At 51.1% G+C, this 19,223-nt stretch overlaps 1 protein-coding gene and 1 pseudogene across 2 annotated transcripts in view; both read left to right on the plus strand.

The window, feature by feature from the left end:
- Positions 1-669: 669 nt before the first annotated feature.
- LOC144798154 (uncharacterized) lies at positions 670-1,356 on the plus strand (annotated as a pseudogene).
- Positions 1,357-17,961: 16,605 nt separating this feature from the next.
- RPRD2 (regulation of nuclear pre-mRNA domain containing 2) overlaps positions 17,962-19,223 on the plus strand; it is a 469,322-nt gene continuing 468,060 nt past the window's right edge. Inside the window, exon 1 of one of the 2 annotated variants that reach the window (XM_078669938.1) lies at positions 17,962-18,606. In XM_078669938.1, coding sequence (XP_078526064.1) covers positions 18,417-18,606 — 190 coding nt within the window. In that variant the 5' untranslated portion in view covers positions 17,962-18,416. The remainder of the gene's footprint in view (positions 18,607-19,223) is intronic. The other variant, XM_078669937.1, reaches the window with a different exon arrangement.

The raw sequence follows: 19,223 nt of genomic DNA on the forward strand, positions 1-19,223 counted from the left end.
TTAGAAAGTTTTTTCCTCTGCTCCCTAGAGAGGCCAAAGAGACGGTAGCCCGTGCTCTGTTTCTTTCCCGTCTTGATTACGCCAATGCTCTGTTCATTGGCATCCCCGGGTATTTGCTGAAAAAACTGCAACCATACAGAATGCTGTGGCGAGACTCCTTTTTAACATCTCTAGGAAATCTAGCGTCCGACAGCATCTGCGGGATTTGCACTGGCTGCCTGTGGCCCAGCGAGTACAATTCAAAGCTCTCACCCTCGCGCACAGGGCCCTTTATGGTTTGGACCCATGTATCTCAGGAGACGCTTCAACATGTATGTTCCCAATCGATCTCTGTGGTCTGCCTCTTCATGTCGGCTGGTTCTGCCACGTTTCCGCAGAGCTCGCTTGGGTGGTCAGTCTCTTTCTGTCAAAACAGCAGTGGCTTGGAATTCACTTCCTGCGGATCTTCAGCTTACTCAAGATTTTCAATTTTTTTAAAAAACACTTAAAGGCACACCTTTTCAGTCAGCTCCCTTAATTGGCTTTCATCTGCAGCGCCCCAGTTCACTTCCGCGCCAGGACACTCTTGAGTATTAGTGCGCGTTACAAACTTTCTATAACATAACATAACAAGTCCCTTCCCAATAAAGTGGCTGATACCCCTTGTATTGTCCCTATCACTGTTTTTGTACTAAATTTTGGAAAGACCCCAAGAAAGGGATTGATCGAGCCTGGTCTAATTACCAGGGCAGAATTTAAGATCTGGTGGGTCCATTGACCAGGATTCTGGATTTGGCCGAGGAGGCTAAGATGGAGGGAGAACAGGTGGATCCCAACTCACATTTGTACTGGGCTCAATGGGCCACATGTGTGTTAGGTTATGGGAATGCTTACATTTCACAGGAGAGACAGAAGAGTGTTTTATTGAAGATAAACCCAAAACTGAGTAGCCTGGCTGCTAAAGAAGAAGGCCCTCAGGCTAAAGGCCTTTTATTTGGGGATTCCTTCATTAAGGAAATGGGCAAGTACATGTTCACTTTTGCCACCACTGATAAGGTCCAATTTAATATGAAGAAGATATTTTCCAGCTGGGTTTTTGGTAGGGCTGGCAAAGGTAAGCGTCGCTTTGCTGACTGTTATTCCGCCAGGGGTCAATCCCTCCACAGAAGCTCCTTTAATCAAGGCTCTCAACAGGATTTCTATCAGGAGTACAAACCCCAGTTCTATCCCCGCCGTTCCTGTGGATTCCAGAACAAGGGATACAGAACCAAAGGACAGCAGTTTTCAGGCCTTCCTTCAGTAGGAGGCAGATTGGTGCATTGTCTAGATGCTTGGTTGTCTCTAACCTCAGATCCTTGGGTCATTCAGTCCATCTAGGGTTATTGCATAGACCTTTATCAAGTTCTGATGCAAGGTCGTCTTCCCCATCCCCTTCGCTTTTCACAGGATCAGTTTCTCCTTGTGCAGACCTTAAAGCCCGCCGTCTCTGAAAATTGATCCAGTTCAGCCATAAAAGCCGGAATAGAAGTCTGGGGGTCTTCCAACGTTGCCACCACATTGTATGCATATTAGCTAAGCATATGTTTATCGCCCCCAAAGCGTACCCCAGATATAAGAGGGTTGTCGCAAGCTTCCAACATAGTTGGTGGGAGTGATAAAGAGGTTCCAATGTCATTGTAGGCTCTAGTGAGGACAGGGGCCAGAACAGAGCTGAAGGCCTTGTAAAAAAGGTGTAGGAGAGTAGGGTCTGCAATCCTATGATCACCCAGATTTTTGCTTTTTGCTGCACTGGTTTACGACTTTCCCTGGCTGTGGGCCTGCTAATCAGACCCACAGCCTAGCTGTTCTCTCTATCCAAATTGTACTCAGGTACTGAATTGGCACTGGGCCCTCTCCAAGTCCCTGTACCCAGGGCTGAGGTGTACCCAGAAGTCTCCCAGGGGCTGAAGCATGTATTATGCCACCCCTGGATTGACTAACTAAAACTGACACAACTGGCTGCACGACAGCTGGGGCAAGGTGGTGTACTCACCCTTTGCTTTAGATATAGTATACCTATATCTAACCCTAAAATGGACACACAGATCTCCTATCAGTCACTCCTATGGCAGGCCTTAACAATCCTGAAGGCAGAGTGCTTGGAATCGTGTGAGATGGTGCTCTGGCATGAGCTGAGCCTGTCTGCGGCTTTCGGGATCTATCCCTTAGCCGTTTCCATGATATCGCATACCATATACTCTTAAGTGCATTATAATCCTCGCGGTTATGTGCCAACTCTGGTATCGCTTTATCAAAACATGTCGAGTAAGGTGTCATACGAATTGGAATACTAACCCCTCGCCAATTCTGGCGACGGGGTTAGCATTCCACCCTTCTAGAGGGACACGACATGCCTGTAACCTATAACCCGGTTAAAAGTCAGACAGAGCCTTAGCATCCACAAAATGGATGCTGCCACCGAGACACAAGTCTGCCCTCCTGCTGCTGGGAGTCCTCCCAGAGCAGGAGATAAGGACAAAGGGTTTCCTGCCAGGGGCGGTGCCAGCACCGTCCCAGACAGGGTTTTGTGTATTGTAGGTAGGCAGGGCTTTAGAGGAAGGTGACTGCACGTGGCACCCCGGTGCTCACTGTGCATAGGCTGGCTGGAACCAGTTCCAGGGTCACTCCAGACCCTGTGCTGGGGAAAAGCCCGCCAAGGAAGTGGGTGTAACCACCCCCCTCCTGGTCCCACCCAGAGGGCAGGACCTAGTCGCGTGCCAGCCCCTTTTTCCCAGATAAAGGTAGAGACTGGCCCCCTTCCAAATCAGATCATCTTTGGAATCAAGATACCACTTTCCACGAAAGGACTTCACGATTTCTTCCTCAAGATTCTCCCTTGTGGCTAAGGAGTAGTCACCCTGCATCCGCAGGCACCATCTAAGAACACTGCGGTCTGCTGCACGTCCTTCCTCCGGAATCTGACTGCCCAGCTCGACGAGACCCGGCTTCCCTGGCACCTCTGACCTCTACCCACCTCTACAGCCCAGCTGAGAACCGTGGGTGCGACGAGACCTCGAGGGACCGGCCATCGCCAAGACTGCACGACTTCTGCACAGCAAGCCCACCGAGTAATTTCCTGGTGAGTGCTTTGGGGTCCGAGAAGCCCCCACCCTGAGCAGCTCCAGCACCGAAGAGCAGCCCCCCAGCATCTCCACGATCTGCGTGGGGCCCTTCTGCTTTTTACTGCTCACCGCGTTGTTTGGCTACTAGCCCGCTGGCTTGTGGCCTTCCTGACGACGCCCGACGACATTTCTGCTGCTGGTCTGGTTGCTCCAGACTGGCCCTTGCTCCCTTCCAGAAGAGGAGCACCCCGGACCCTCCTGGTCCACTCAAGACGCCATTTTGAGTCCACCGCGTGGGCTTGAATTAGCCAAGGCTTGTTGCCCAATCCTGGGTAACTTCGACGCCAACGACTTCATCCTTCGTGGGACAGCTCGCACCTCCATCCTGGTCGCCGACAACGCCTCCTGGTCCGAGAGACTGCAGAGCCCAGCAGCGCCCACTCACCTGACTGCGGTGACTTCGCCCGGTGCCATCCTGGTGCCCACTTAATCACTGGCTAGTGATTCAAGAACTTGGTCCCCTCTGCTTTCAGGTTTCTTCTTCCTTGATCCAGGCTTGGATCCATCGAACTTTCCTTCACTGGTCGCCTGCCAGCAACTTCTTCCTTCCAGGCTCCCGGTCCGGCAACGAGATCCCCGACGTCTTTTCAGACCTATGCAGCTGCAGCCCCTGGGCTAGGTAACTTCGGCACTCCGGTGTCCCAGCATAGCCTCACTATCCAAGGGTCAGGATCCACTGTCATTTTCTCCCTACCAGGTCGGGTTCGCCCGTGAACACTAACTTTGTGAATTCTAGCTTCCATAGACTTTGTCCCGCATCCCGCGTGAGAGTGCACACTCTGCACCCGAGTCCCCTGGGCCTCCTAGTAGTAATCTAACGATTCCCTAGTCCAGTCCTAGCGATTCCAAAGCCTATTAGAACTGTTACTTACCTGCTAGTAATTCGCATTCCACTTTTAGCGTATATGGTTTTTCGTGCCCCTCGGGCATTTGTGTAACGTGCTAACTTAAAAGTATTTTCGTAAGAGTTTTGTTGTGTGCTTAGCACCCTGTCCTCATAAAGAGTACAGGGTTGTTGTGATTCTAATAAATACATTGTTTATTTTCATAACACTTGTGTGGCGTCCTTTCACTGGGTGTTCAAGGGGTAATGTGATGGTAAAACAGCTGGCTTAACACGCCCTCTAGAGTCTTAGCCTTAGACTGCTCGTATCCATGCTACTAGGATAGCTGGTCTATAAGGTTGACTTACAACCAATCATCAATAAGGGTTGTTTGGACTGATATATAGTGATCACTAGAATAGTGAGCACTGCACATCAGGCCAACTTCTCACATTGGTGAGCAGCGGTTGGGATTTGAGCTTGCTGTTGTTTTACCACACATGCCCTAAGAATATCTTGTGAAAGATCACATAAGTACTAAAGGTACATATAACTTAGCTTAGAATACTCTGAGTTCTACTGAACCAGCTGTTGTAGCTCCTAGGGCCTAGCACACCCTAAACTACAACTCTAGCAAGGGATCAGTAGGCAAACATATAGTGTAGGTAAGTGCACCACTTACACCTCACTAGAAAAGCATGTCGACTCAGGGGGACTCTACTGAGACTCCCCTGGTCAGTGTTGACCCTCCACAGGTCACTTCAAGATATGCAGCTCTCAATTTTCAGGAGATGAGGCAACTCTGTGTCTCCAGGAAACTGAAGCAGGGGTCTAACCCCACCCTTCCCTTTCTGATAGGTCTCTTAGAGACATATGATGCCAGAAAGCTCTCTCAGTTACATGAGAGCATGCCAGCCTTAGAGGGAACCTCTGGGGATCCAGACCTCCCCAACACTGATTCAGCAGTTGAGGAGGAGGATGAGGAGGTACTCTCTGGGGATGAGGTAGACAAGGGTCTTGAGGTAGTCAGAAGGCTAACTAGGACCAACTTAGACTTACTTGGGCTAGGATCTGGGGGCCCCCCAGTACTAACCCGAAGTGGGCCTAACCTTGGAGTTAGGAGAGATAGATCTCTTTCTAGGGACTCCAATAGATCTCTGCACTCTAATACCTCTTCTCAGGGGAGAAGGAATCCTCCACAGAGGAGATTTACTTCCCCTCAGAGAAGGGAGCATGAGGCTAGGATGAGACAAGCTGAACTGAGGATTGAAAGGGAAGAAATTGCCCTGGCCAAAGAGAAGCTTGCCCTGGCAAGAGAGCAGCAGATAAGTGGGCTAGCTCCCACTGGTGGCAGCAATCTCCCAAGAGATAGAGAGAAGGGTTTAGATACTAAACACCTGACTAAAATAGTGCCCCCCTTTAAGCAAGGGGATGACATCCAGAAATGGATGGCTGCTCTGGAGAGGGCCTGCACTGTGCAGAACATTCCCCAGAGTCAGTGGGCAGCTATACTGTGGCTCTCCTTTGATGGTAAAGGTAGAGATAAGCTCCTCACTACAAGAGTGGAGGATGCTAACAATTACCAGGTCCTGAAGAATACACTGGTTGATGGGTTTGGTTTAACCACTGAGCAGTACAGGTTGCTGTTCAGAGACACCCAGAAAACTCAGTCTCAGGACTGGTCTGATTTTGTGGATTGTGCCACTAAGGCTTTGGAGGGCTGGTTGCTGGGTAGCAAGGTGACAGATTACACAGGATTGTATAATCTAATGATGAGAGAACAAATTTTAAACAATTGTCAGAACCAGTTGCTGCACCAGCACCTTGTTGATTCAGATCTGACCTCTCCCCAAGAATTGGGAAAGAAGGCAGACAAATGGGTCAGGACAAGGATCAAGCAGAACCAGAACCAGAACCAGGGTGGTCAGAAGAAAGCAGACCAGAAGGGTAATGTTAAGAATGAGCAAAATGACCAGAAGTCTTCACCAGGTCCCCAACAAACCAAAGAGGGTGGGGGTCAGGCTTCCCAGAAGAAGAAGACTCAAGAAGGCCAGTCAAAAAGGTGGTGCCAGTACTGCAAAAGTAAATCTCACTGGTTTAGTGAGTGCACCAAAAGAGGAGGAGGACAAACTCCTACCACTACAGCTCCTAAAGCAACTGCACCCCCTAGTACAGTCAGTAGTGGTAGTGTCACTCCCAAGGCATTAGTTGGGTTAACCTTGGGTACTGAGGGGTCTGACAACTTAGTTGGCACACTCACTCAGGCTGTCCTTGTCTGTACAGGGGATATGGATATGTCCCCTGAAATAAGTCCCAATACTTTGGGCAAATACAGGCAGACACCTTTGATTAATGGCAAAATGGCTCAGGCCTATAGGGACACTTGTGCCAGTGTCACCATGGTGACACCTAACTTTGTGGACCCTGGACAGATCATGCCAGGTACTGATTTCCTGGTGACCAATGCCAGCAATGTCACTACTAGTCATAGTGTGGCAATTGTAGCTTTCTCCTGGGGTGGAGTGAAGGGACAAAAGAAAGTTGTAGTCAGTTCAGACCTCCCAGTTGATTGTTTGTTGGGCAATGATTTGGAGTCATCACAATGGTCAGAAGTGGAGCAGAGGACTCACATGGAGATGTTAGGCTTGCCAGCACATGTGCTTGCTGTGACTAGGTCACAGGCCAGAAGATGCCCCACTGAACAGGTGCTGGATCCTGAAATTATGGACCAGACACCTCCCAAGAAGAAGAGCAGTAAGGGTAAGGCTTTGCCTTCCCCCTTGCCCCAGGTTGAGGATCAAGTCTCTGAGGAGGCTGATCTAGAAGAGCTGAGGGAAACTGAGCCTAAAGAGCTTGAACTTGATCAAGTTGAGTTTCTGGGCTCAGGGGGACCCTCCAGAGCAGACCTGGGGAAGGAACAGTTGAGCTGCCCTTCCCTTGAACCCCTCAGACAGCAGGCTGCTGCTGAGGCTGCAGGGAATGCCACAGGTGCCCACAGGGTATACTGGGAAGATGGACTCCTGTACTCTGAGTCAAGAGACCCCAAGCCTGGTGCAACCAGGAGGCTGGTCATCCCCTTGTCTCTGAGAGGTTTCCTTCTCACCTTGGCCCATGAGATTCCCCTTGCAGGTCATTTAGGTCAGACAAAGACTTGGGACAGGCTTGTCTCACACTTTCACTGGCCCCATATGAATGAGAATACCAAGGAGTTTTGTCGCTCATGTGTCACTTGCCAAGCCAGTGGTAAGTCAGGTGGCACAACAAAGGCCCCCCTCATACCACTACCAGTGGTGGGGGTCCCCTTTGAAAGAGTGGGGATTGACATTGTTGGTCCAATGGAACCCCAGACAGCATCAGGACACAAGTTTATACTGGTGGTGGTGGACCATGCCACCAGGTATCCTGAGGCTATTCCCCTTAGGACCACTACAGCCCCTGTAGTGGCAAGAGCCCTAGTTGGAGTGTTCTCCAGAGTGGGTTTCCCTAAGGAGGTCGTTTCTGACAGAGGTACAAACTTCATGTCAGGATATCTGACTGCCATGTGGAAAGAGTGTGGTGTGAACTACAAGTTCACCACACCCTATCATCCACAATGCAATGGGCTTGTTGAGAGATTCAACAGGACCCTGAAAGGGATGATTCATGGACTACCTGAACCTCTTAGGAGAAGATGGGATGTCCTGATCCCCTGCCTCTTGTTTGCTTACAGAGAGGTCCCACAGAAGGGGGTTGGCTACAGCCCTTTTGAGCTTCTGTATGGGCATCCTGTAAGGGGACCCCTGTGTTTGGTGAAGGAAGGATGGGAGAGACCTCTCAAAAAGCCTGCAACCAACATAGTGGACTATGTACTTGGTCTCCGCTCCAGGATGGCTGAGTATATGGAAAAGGCATCTAAAAACCTTGAGGCCAGCCAGGAACTTCAAAAAGCTTGGCATGACCAAAAGGCTGTACTGACTGTGTACCAGCCAGGACAGAAGGTGTGGGTGCTGGAGCCAGTGGCCCCAGCAGCTCTGAAAGACAAATGGTCTGGGCCCCACACCATCATTGAGCAAAAGGGAGAGGTTACCTACTTGGTGGACCTTGGAACTCCCAGGAGCCCTCTCAGAGTGCTCCATGTTAACAGGCTCAAGGCATATGTTGACAGGAAGGACATGAGCTTGCTCATGGCCACAGATGAGGGACAGGAGGAAGAGAGTGACCCTCTCCCAGACCTGCTCACTCAGAATCCTGATGATGGGTCAGTTGATGGTGTTGTCTTTTGTGGCAGCCTCACTGAACATCAGCAACAGGATTGCAGGCAAGTTCTGCAATCCTTTCGACATATGTTCTCTCTGACACCCAGCCAAACTGATTGGTGTACCCATGATGTTGACACTGGAGACAGTCTGCCTGTCAAGAGTAAAATCTACAGGCAGCCTGATCATGTTAGAGACTGCATCAAAACTGAAGTGCAGAAAATGTTGGAACTGGGAGTCATTGAGCCCTCAGATAGCCCTTGGGCTAGCCCAGTAGTTCTAGTGCCAAAGCCTCACACCCAGGGTGGTAAGAGAGAGATGAGGTTTTGCGTAGACTACAGAGGCCTCAATGCAGTCACTAAGACTGATGCCCACCCAATACCAAGAGCAGATGAGCTTATAGATAGATTGGCTTCTGCCAACTTCTTAAGCACATTTGATTTGACAGCTGGGTATTGGCAAATCAGGTTAGCTGAGGAAGCCAAACCTAAGACAGCATTTTCTACCCCTGGAGGGCATTATCAATTTGTGGTAATGCCCTTTGGACTGAAAAATGCACCTGCCACCTTCCAAAGGTTGGTGAATCAAGTCCTCACTGGGCTGGATGACTTCTGTGCAGCTTATCTTGACGATATTGCTGTCTTTAGCTCCACCTGGGAGGATCACCTGGTCCACCTGAGGAAAGTGTTAGAGGCCCTGCAAAAGGCAGGCCTCACTATCAAGGCCACCAAGTGCCAGATAGGGCAGTCACAGGTTGTGTACCTGGGCCACCTTGTAGGTGGAGGCCAGGTTCAGCCACTGGAGAGTAAGATACAGGCCATCAAGGACTGGACTCCTCCAATCACCCAGACTCAGGTTCGAGCTTTCTTGGGCCTGACTGGGTACTATAGGAAGTTTGTCAGAAATTATGGGTCCATAGTGACCCCCCTTAATGACCTGACAAGCAAAAAGATGCCAAAGAAAGTTCAGTGGACAGCAAGCTGTCAGAAAGCATTCAATGACCTAAAGCAGGCCATGTGCACAGCACCTATCCTCAAGAGTCCAGATTACTCCAAGCCATTCATTGTCCAAACAGATGCTTCTGAGTTGGGTGTGGGAGCTGTTCTGTCTCAACTGAATTTTGATGGTAATGATCAGCCTATTGCTTTCATTAGTAGAAGGTTGACACCCAGAGAGAAAAATTGGTCAGCCATTGAGAGGGAGGCCTTTGCTGTGGTCTGGGCCCTGAAGAAGCTGAGGGCCTACTTGTTTGGCACTCACTTCACCATTCAGACAGACCATAAGCCCCTCTTGTGGCTAAATCAGATGAAGGGTGAAAACCCCAAACTGCTTAGGTGGTCCATTTCCCTACAGGGGATGGATTTTACAGTGGAGCATAGACCTGGGACTGATCACAGCAATGCTGATGGGCTCTCCAGGTATTTCCACTTAGAGCAAGTAGACTCACCTGGTCAAGGTTAGTTTATTGTCCCAAAGTTTGGGGGGGGTCATGTAGGAGAGTAGGGTCTGCAATCCTATGATCACCCAGATTTTTGCTTTTTGCTGCACTGGTTTACGACTTTCCCTGGCTGTGGGCCTGCTAATCAGACCCACAGCCTAGCTGTTCTCTCTATCCAAATTGTACTCAGGTACTGAATTGGCACTGGGCCCTCTCCAAGTCCCTGTACCCAGGGCTGAGGTGTACCCAGAAGTCTCCCAGGGGCTGAAGCATGTATTATGCCACCCCTGGATTGACTAACTAAAACTGACACAACTGGCTGCACGACAGCTGGGGCAAGGTGGTGTACTCACCCTTTGCTTTAGATATAGTATACCTATATCTAACCCTAAAATGGACACACAGATCTCCTATCAGTCACTCCTATGGCAGGCCTTAACAATCCTGAAGGCAGAGTGCTTGGAATCGTGTGAGATGGTGCTCTGGCATGAGCTGAGCCTGTCTGCGGCTTTCGGGATCCATCCCTTAGCCGTTTCCATGATATCGCATACCATATACTCTTAAGTGCATTATAATCCTCGCGGTTATGTGCCAACTCTGGTATCGCTTTATCAAAACAGGTCGAGTAAGGTGTCATACGAATTGGAATACTAACCCCTCGCCAATTCTGGCGACGGGGTTAGCATTCCACCCTTCTAGAGGGACACGACATGCCTGTAACCTATAACCCGGTTAAAAGTCAGACAGAGCCTTAGCATCCACAAAATGGATGCTGCCACCGAGACACAAGTCTGCCCTCCTGCTGCTGGGAGTCCTCCCAGAGCAGGAGATAAGGACAAAGGGTTTCCTGCCAGGGGCGGTGCCAGCACCGTCCCAGACAGGGTTTTGTGTATTGTAGGTAGGCAGGGCTTTAGAGGAAGGTGACTGCACGTGGCACCCCGGTGCTCACTGTGCATAGGCTGGCTGGAACCAGTTCCAGGGTCACTCCAGACCCTGTGCTGGGGAAAAGCCCGCCAAGGAAGTGGGTGTAACCACCCCCCTCCTGGTCCCACCCAGAGGGCAGGACCTAGTCGCGTGCCAGCCCCTTTTTCCCAGATAAAGGTAGAGACTGGCCCCCTTCCAAATCAGATCATCTTTGGAATCAAGATACCACTTTCCACGAAAGGACTTCACGATTTCTTCCTCAAGATTCTCCCTTGTGGCTAAGGAGTAGTCACCCTGCATCCGCAGGCACCATCTAAGAACACTGCGGTCTGCTGCACGTCCTTCCTCCGGAATCCGACTGCCCAGCTCGACGAGACCCGGCTTCCCTGGCACCTCTGACCTCTACCCACCTCTACAGCCCAGCTGAGAACCGTGGGTGCGACGAGACCTCGAGGGACCGGCCATCGCCAAGACTGCACGACTTCTGCACAGCAAGCCCACCGAGTAATTTCCTGGTGAGTGCTTTGGGGTCCGAGAAGCCCCCACCCTGAGCAGCTCCAGCACCGAAGAGCAGCCCCCCAGCATCTCCACGATCTGCGTGGGGCCCTTCTGCTTTTTACTGCTCACCGCGTTGTTTGGCTACTAGCCCGCTGGCTTGTGGCCTTCCTGACGACGCCCGACGACATTTCTGCTGCTGGTCTGGTTGCTCCAGACTGGCCCTTGCTCCCTTCCAGAAGAGGAGCACCCCGGACCCTCCTGGTCCACTCAAGACGCCATTTTGAGTCCACCGCGTGGGCTTGAATTAGCCAAGGCTTGTTGCCCAATCCTGGGTAACTTCGACGCCAACGACTTCATCCTTCGTGGGACAGCTCGCACCTCCATCCTGGTCGCCGACAACGCCTCCTGGTCCGAGAGACTGCAGAGCCCAGCAGCGCCCACTCACCTGACTGCGGTGACTTCGCCCGGTGCCATCCTGGTGCCCACTTAATCACTGGCTAGTGATTCAAGAACTTGGTCCCCTCTGCTTTCAGGTTTCTTCTTCCTTGATCCAGGCTTGGATCCATCGAACTTTCCTTCACTGGTCGCCTGCCAGCAACTTCTTCCTTCCAGGCTCCCGGTCCGGCAACGAGATCCCCGACGTCTTTTCAGACCTATGCAGCTGCAGCCCCTGGGCTAGGTAACTTCGGCACTCCGGTGTCCCAGCATAGCCTCACTATCCAAGGGTCAGGATCCACTGTCATTTTCTCCCTACCAGGTCGGGTTCGCCCGTGAACACTAACTTTGTGAATTCTAGCTTCCATAGACTTTGTCCCGCATCCCGCGTGAGAGTGCACACTCTGCACCCGAGTCCCCTGGGCCTCCTAGTAGTAATCTAACGATTCCCTAGTCCAGTCCTAGCGATTCCAAAGCCTATTAGAACTGTTACTTACCTGCTAGTAATTCGCATTCCACTTTTAGCGTATATGGTTTTTCGTGCCCCTCGGGCATTTGTGTAACGTGCTAACTTAAAAGTATTTTCGTAAGAGTTTTGTTGTGTGCTTAGCACCCTGTCCTCATAAAGAGTACAGGGTTGTTGTGATTCTAATAAATACATTGTTTATTTTCATAACACTTGTGTGGCGTCCTTTCACTGGGTGTTCAAGGGGTAATGTGATGGTAAAACAGCTGGCTTAACACGCCCTCTAGAGTCTTAGCCTTAGACTGCTCGTATCCATGCTACTAGGATAGCTGGTCTATAAGGTTGACTTACAACCAATCATCAATAAGGGTTGTTTGGACTGATATATAGTGATCACTAGAATAGTGAGCACTGCACATCAGGCCAACTTCTCACAAAAGGGAAGTGAACCCATCAGAGCCCGGGAATTTAAGCAATTTCTGTTTTGAGATGCCAGAAATCACCGCCTCTATCCTGATAGGGGACTCGAGAGACTCAACCTGGTCTTCTGTTAATATAGTGGTGGCCGCTTCTCAAACGTAGCAGGCCGGGGCATCTGGGAGAGGTATTGCGCCTCCTAGAGCCCTGCGTAGAACTGTCAAAATGTTTCGGCAATCTGCTAGTCTGTTCCTCTACTCTCGGGGTAATCACCAATGTGATCCCGGATGCCTGTCTCTGTAGTCTCAGCCTGTTGGCCTCCCACATCTGTCGCCTACAGTGTAGAAGGCATGGCGCAATCTAAGCGCCGCATACTCTGCCCTGTCCAGATCTAGGCTAGACAATTGGGCTTGTGCGGCCTCAAGCTGTCGCCAGATTGGGGGGCGCCGGTCCGTCAATATATGTACTCCTGTACCTGTTTTGTCAGGCGATCCCTCTTGTCTCTACAGATCTTATTATCTGAAGAGACAATAGCAATAAATTCTCCTCTAATCACCGCCTTCAGGGTTTCTCAAAGGATAGCTATGGGGGTCTCAGGGGTGTCAATTGTCGCCAGGAAGTCTTGTAGTGGCTTCGAGATCAGTTGTATCACCTCAGGACGATGCAGTAACGTGTCCCCGAGGCACCAATGTCCTGGTGGAGGGTGAGTGAAAAAGAGAGAGAGGGCCAATGTCACCGCTGAGTGGTCCGACAGTGTGCGGGTCAATATGTCTGCTTGTTGGGTGTGGAATACGATGCTCTGGTGCCCTGAAAGTAGTCAATTCTCATGTAGGTCTTATGGGAATGGAAGTAAAAGGTGTATTCCTGGGCCGTGGGGTGCAAGGTTCTACAAATGTCTGTTAACCCCATCTCTTTTAACATTTGTAGCCCCTCCTCAGAGAGGGCCCCAAACTGTCCCAGATGTTGAGCCAATCTATCTAGTGCATTGTCAAAGGCAAGGTTTAAGTCGCCCCCCAGCAGCAGCATCCTGTCGGTGTATCTAGTAAGCTCAGTCACTGCCGTTCACAGGAAGCCCTCTAGATCCTCATTTGGGACATAGACCCATCCCATTGTGAGAGTGTGTGAGCCTAGCATGAAGGAGTAGGCCAGTAGGCTGCCCTTACTGTTTGCTTGTTTGGAACCAATCCTTCTGGGGAAAGCAAAAGAGACAAGGATGGCAATCCCTAAAGATTTAGTGGACTGGGAGGACAAGAGCTGATGGGAGAATGCCTTGGAACGAAGCCTATGGGTATCATCAGGGAGTAGATGGGTTTCTTGGAGGAGGCAGATGTGGGCTACAGAGTGCTCAAGGTAGGAAAGGATGGCATGTTTTTTGACTGGGTTGTTGAGCCCTTTCACATTTAGTGTGATGATTTTAAGAGTATGGGTCATTACGAGGGTCTTTAAGTGGATCTATTGAAGCTCGCTGTTTGAGGGAGGGAGAAGTGTGGTGACCGAGGATAAGGGAGTAATCCACCTGAGGCCAGTGGCTTAGAGATGGGGCGGTCAAGGAGTCCGATCTAAGGGAACCCAGGAGTGGGAGGAGGCCCAAAAAACCCAAATCAATACAACAAAAAGATAACATTATATAAAAAACATAATTAATGTCCTGGGTGGTGAGACCCATGAGAGAGGGATGGAAGAGGACAGCAACACCACCCCCCCATCCGGCCAGGGCTGGCTGCCGCTATGGAGAAAGGCTAGTGAAGGACCATAGGAAACCAAGATCTGATTGGAACTGGTAGAAGAACAAGGATCCATTCACGCCGGGCCGGCGTTGTCATCTCCAAGGGAGGCCAAGACCGTCCTACGTTCTCTGGTTATTGTTTCTGGGTCTGGGGGTAGCTGGGCCAAGGCGCGACCCACTGTCTTCCATTTACGAGTCCCCTGGGTCTCTGCCCGAGCCGGCAGCTGGAGGATGGTGCTCTGAGGGATCATCGGTGATGTTCAACAGTTGGTGGGCGTCCTTCACTGAGTAGATCTAGTGGATCCTTCCATCCAAGCGGAAGATTAATCAAAAAGGGTGTTCCCAGGAGTAAGGGACTTCGATAAAGCGGAGATGAGCCCTGATCGTTCGAAATACCCTCCTTTTTTTACAGCCTAGAGACAGCAAGATCTTGAAAGAGAGTGGGTTGATGTCCCCAAAACTGGATTCGATGAGTGTCTCTAGCCTATTGGAGGATGTGTTCCTTTAGCTGGAAGTCATGAACGCAAATAAGAATGTTGGCAGGGGGTGCCGGTGAAGGCCTCTTCGGGCCAACATGCTGTATTCGGTCTAATTTGATCTCCAGATCAGGAGGAGCCTCCATAATCGATCTAAAAAGATCTTCCATGAATAAGGCAATGTTTTGATCAGCTGCTCCACTTGTAATCCCCCAGGTGCGTATGTTATTTAGTCACAAACGGTTTTCTAAGTCTTCGGCGTGTGCTTGGAGGTCTAGGTGCTGGTCTCTAAGGTGGACCACCTCTTGCTGTAGTTGTTCAATCTCCTCACCGCTAGTCATGCCCTGCACCTCCAGTGTGTCTACCCTGTCTACCGGCGCATCCACATCTTTTCACACCTCCCTGAGTTCCTGAGCGAGTTTCATCTTCATGGTTTGTAAGTCATCTCTCAGAGAAGCAAAAGCATTTCTATGAAGGAGCGGGGGCTTGGTATCGCTAGTATCAGTAACTACTTGTGTTTCTAGAGGGAGTGCAGAAGTGTCACTACTGGAGCTGGATGCTTTAAGAAGTATGTCCTTGACCGAGCAGTCTTTTTTCCCCTTGGTAGTCGCCATGATGGAAGAGTGAGGAGTGTGCACTGCAGGTGGGGAGGCTAATTTCTCATTCACCTAGTGGTCTGGCCGTACTCAGGTGTGGGGGGAGTTCGCAACTAGGTAGATTTCCCAAGGATCTAGGTCCACTGTCTGATTCCAAGCCTGTCTCCCTCTGAGACCGGTCTCTGTAGACCTGAGAGTCAGCTCTTGTGGGAGACTCTTGATTAAAGGGGGAGGCATCTTTGCATGGGTATGAGTAGCTCAGTAGTTCCATTTTAGTGGAGGTTCCCAGCTAAATGGGCGCACCCCCAGGCGTCATAGGAGGGCCCAGCCAGACAAGCAACTCTCTTCTCCAGGACGTGGCTATTGCAGGATCCTGGCGGCTGAGGTCACGGATGCAGGGTCTCGGGGGGGGGGGTTGCTCGCATTGTATCATGCGTATGTAGATCACCTGCTGGGTCCCCCTCCGTCATTCCCACCTCTAGGGGGCAGCAAGGCGGCCACCCACAGGGGGTAACCGCTGAAGGTACTCCTCCCACGCGCTGCAGCTCACCAGGTGACAGCTAGGTAGTGTAACAGGCCTGGTGTCGTGTCCACGGGGGTGGGGAGAGCACCACTGGTCTGGGACTCCCGCCTTTGTGTCCCAACATCTGGACTTGTGTGACTTCAGAATTTCTGGGAGCCTCTGCCATGCGGGCAGTTCTTTTCGGGCTCAGTAGGGGAGGAGGCCCTCCTTGTTGGGCACCCTCCAGGTTTACGGCCTTGCGACTTGTGACAGCAGGGAAGGAGGCCGCAGCACATAAATCTCTTGGTGTAGCGGGAAGGGCTTGTCGTTTCACCTTCTGCGTGGCAGGCCCCGCGGCCCCATCTGGTCAGAGCTTTCTACCTCTTGGGCCCTCCTTGGTGCACGCGTCTATCCTTCAGCGCTGAGGGTGGCCCTGGTCTGTTCTTTGTCTCTCTGGCCTGCCCAGCTCCTATGACGTCTTGCTACTGGGCTGCCTGCACACCTCACTCATCCTCTGGGCCTCCACTAGGCAACCGGCCGATCACGGGGCAGGGCCGTCCAGCGGGTTTCTCTCAGGTCCCAGTCGGCTGGCTTCCTCCGTTGCTGCGGTACACCAATCGATGTTAGAGGCCGGCCAGGATCAGTCAGCCGACCGCTGGCGGTGCAGGTGCGGAGTCTGGTCTGTTCTGGCCTCTCGGTTGCTTGTGGTCTGTTCCTGGGCCTGTGCCGCTGATTTCCAGCTTTGAGACAGTCTCTTGGCTAGCTCACTGCCTTCGGGGATTGTCAGGAGCCCGGCCAACCACTGCTGGTCTTGCACGGCATCGGACCACCAGCTCTCTCAAGGCATCATGATCGCATCTCAGCCCACACCTCTACTGGTTCTCAGTCATCTCAGGCCACCGCTTGACCTCTAGGGCGACCAGTGGAGTTCTTATACTGGTCCTCTGGTCCGGCATGACAAGGCTTGGGCAGTGGGCCCTGTCGGCAAGACAGAGCGGCGAGCAGGTACGTCCTACTCAGTCACCATTTTGGCCACACACCCATCTCTGTGTGCAGGAGGAAGTGCAATCCCTTCTTTTAAAACGGGCTATAGAAGAGACTGCCTTCGATCCAACAGGGTACCTCAGCCCGTTTTTCTGGTTACCTCATGGGAAAAGTCCAGCCAGAACTGCCAAGGCTCCATAAGGAACAGGGTCAAGACTGATTTGCATATGGATGGGTCCAAACTGAAGTGGCATAGTGAGCAAAAGAACAAATTAAACCCAGTTCTTTGACTGGGGGTGAGTGGTTGAAAAGTTTCAGCGCTCCGTCCATCATCTTGTTGTGTTTGCTACGTTTGCCCTTGGTGGCCAAGGGTATGCCCAGACATGGGTCCCTTGCTCGCTGTGCCACTGGATTCAAGCTAGTCTAGCTGATGAGGAGTAATACCCTGAAATCTGTCCCAGGATGCTTGTTTCTGGTCCAGGAAGGACCTGCCCTGCCTGTTCCGGCTGGTCCAATGAGGTACAGGTTCAAGACTGATTTGCATATGGCTGGGTCCAAACTGGGGTGGCATAGTGAGCAAAAGAATGATCCATTATTTTGTTGTTTTTTAATAAAATCTAGCATTTCAGACACCAAGGCTAGGAAAATCTCATTTTTTAAGCCAAAAATTGCGTTATTTCAGTTGTCTCCCATCTAAAATTGCCTCTACTTGAATAAATGTTAATAGGGAAGATTAATTCCCCTCCCCCCAAATCTCTCAATTCCCTGTTGTGAAATATTGGCATGTATGCACAAGACTACTGGAAGGCACCTTGGAACGTCATGATCTTACAAGAGAACTCGCACTACTCTTCGTTACTTCTCGCCACAAAAAGGAAGGATACAATCTTATATTTATTTGTAATGCTTATGGAGCTATAATTTTTCAAAAACAACGTGCCCGATGAATTGATTAGAGTGGGAGACCGAATAGTTGAGTACATATTACTCTGTTAGTTTCAGTTTCCTAAGCGGTAGCGCTTGACAGCAAAGCAATTCGTTTTCCCACCGTTCTACGCCCAGACTATTGTCCGTAAAATGCTTACACTGTCCTATCTACGTGACTACTGTTGCCTTCACGTTTAATATGCGGTCCATGCATATAGTATATCACCATAGGTTTGCGTTTTGAATGAATTCCGAACCAGAAATACCCTACTTTTCGTGATGGTATGGCCCAAATCCCCAGCGCATGCGCACAATTCCAACCGTTTAGTCCCCTCGTTTCACCTAATGGTATCGACCGTACGTCAACGCACGCGCATTAGTCGCCGCGCTAGTGTGCGAAGAGGGTGTCAGTGAATGTGCGCGCGCGCCGTAGGGAATGAAAGCGCAGAATATTGAGGCCGTGCAATAGATCACAGAGGCGCCCACACCAGGGCGTTATTTCGCTCTTTCAAAGCTCGGAGTTGAGCTCAGAGGGGGGGCACGAAAAAGAGAGAGCCTGCGGGCTCTGGCGAGCACGTAGGCGAAGACAGCAGCATTGAGCGTGCACAGATACACAGCTGCACGGGGCGGAGCTAACGGATACCAGACGCTCACCAAGGGGTGTGTCGCGTCAGGAGGCGGGGCTTCCACTGTGAGAATTCCGTACTGCGCATGCGCGTCTGCTCCGTGTTGTCCTGAACTGTCGCGCGTTGTAGCTAAGCTCGAGCTGTCGCGTGCAGGGGGCGCGCTCGGTGCTTGAACGTGCGCGCCACCCGCCAGTGCGGGAAGATGGCGGCCGGGAGCAGCTCTCACAGCAAGGGCCGGGGCCTGTCCGGGGCCCTGGAGATCGCATTGGACAGGAAAATGCAGACAGTGACCAACACCATGGAGTCCATCCAGAGCCTGAGCGCCTGGTGTTTGGAGAACCGCAAGCACCACAGTATGGTCGTGCACTACTGGCTGAAGTGGCTCAGGCGCTGTAAGTATCAACAGCTATTCTGTTTCTGCACATACCCAGCCCTGTGTGTAGCTGAACACCCCTATAAGCAGCCATGGACACCAGTGTGTAGGCGTAGACGACATACGATACAAACCACTTTAGTGCGCACTGTCTTTCGTCAGTGCCTGCAGGTTGTCCGCTGTTCAAGGTCTCCCAGAGGCAGTTTGTTTATAAGCTTGGGTGACCAGACGTCCAGGATTTCCCCGGACAGTCCAGGGTTTCACGGGACTGTCTCAGTGCCCCTACACTTTTCTTAGTTTTGGATGCATGTTTGTTTTTGTGCCATGGAGCGGGTCAGAATTGAAAGGTATGCTCTCCTTTCACTCGGTCCTCTGATGTCTGAAATAATGAAAGTAACTTATGTGTTTCTGTCAGGCAGCACACAACTAGGCCCGTTGCATGCCCCTAGCAACAGGAGAGTGGAGGAGAGCTGGGGACTCGTAGTAGAGGTCCTGCCATAGCTTATTATATATATTTTTTTACATGGACAATCCATATATAGATAGAAGTAAGACTAAAGCTTTAGTCCTGCATTTATGTATGGCCTGTTCCTGTTTTTGCGTCTCAAAATCTGGTCACTCTATTATAAGCATACA

This window comes from Lissotriton helveticus, chromosome 12, assembly GCF_964261635.1.
Source record: "Lissotriton helveticus chromosome 12, aLisHel1.1, whole genome shotgun sequence".
Classification (NCBI taxonomy): domain Eukaryota; kingdom Metazoa; phylum Chordata; class Amphibia; order Caudata; family Salamandridae; genus Lissotriton; species Lissotriton helveticus.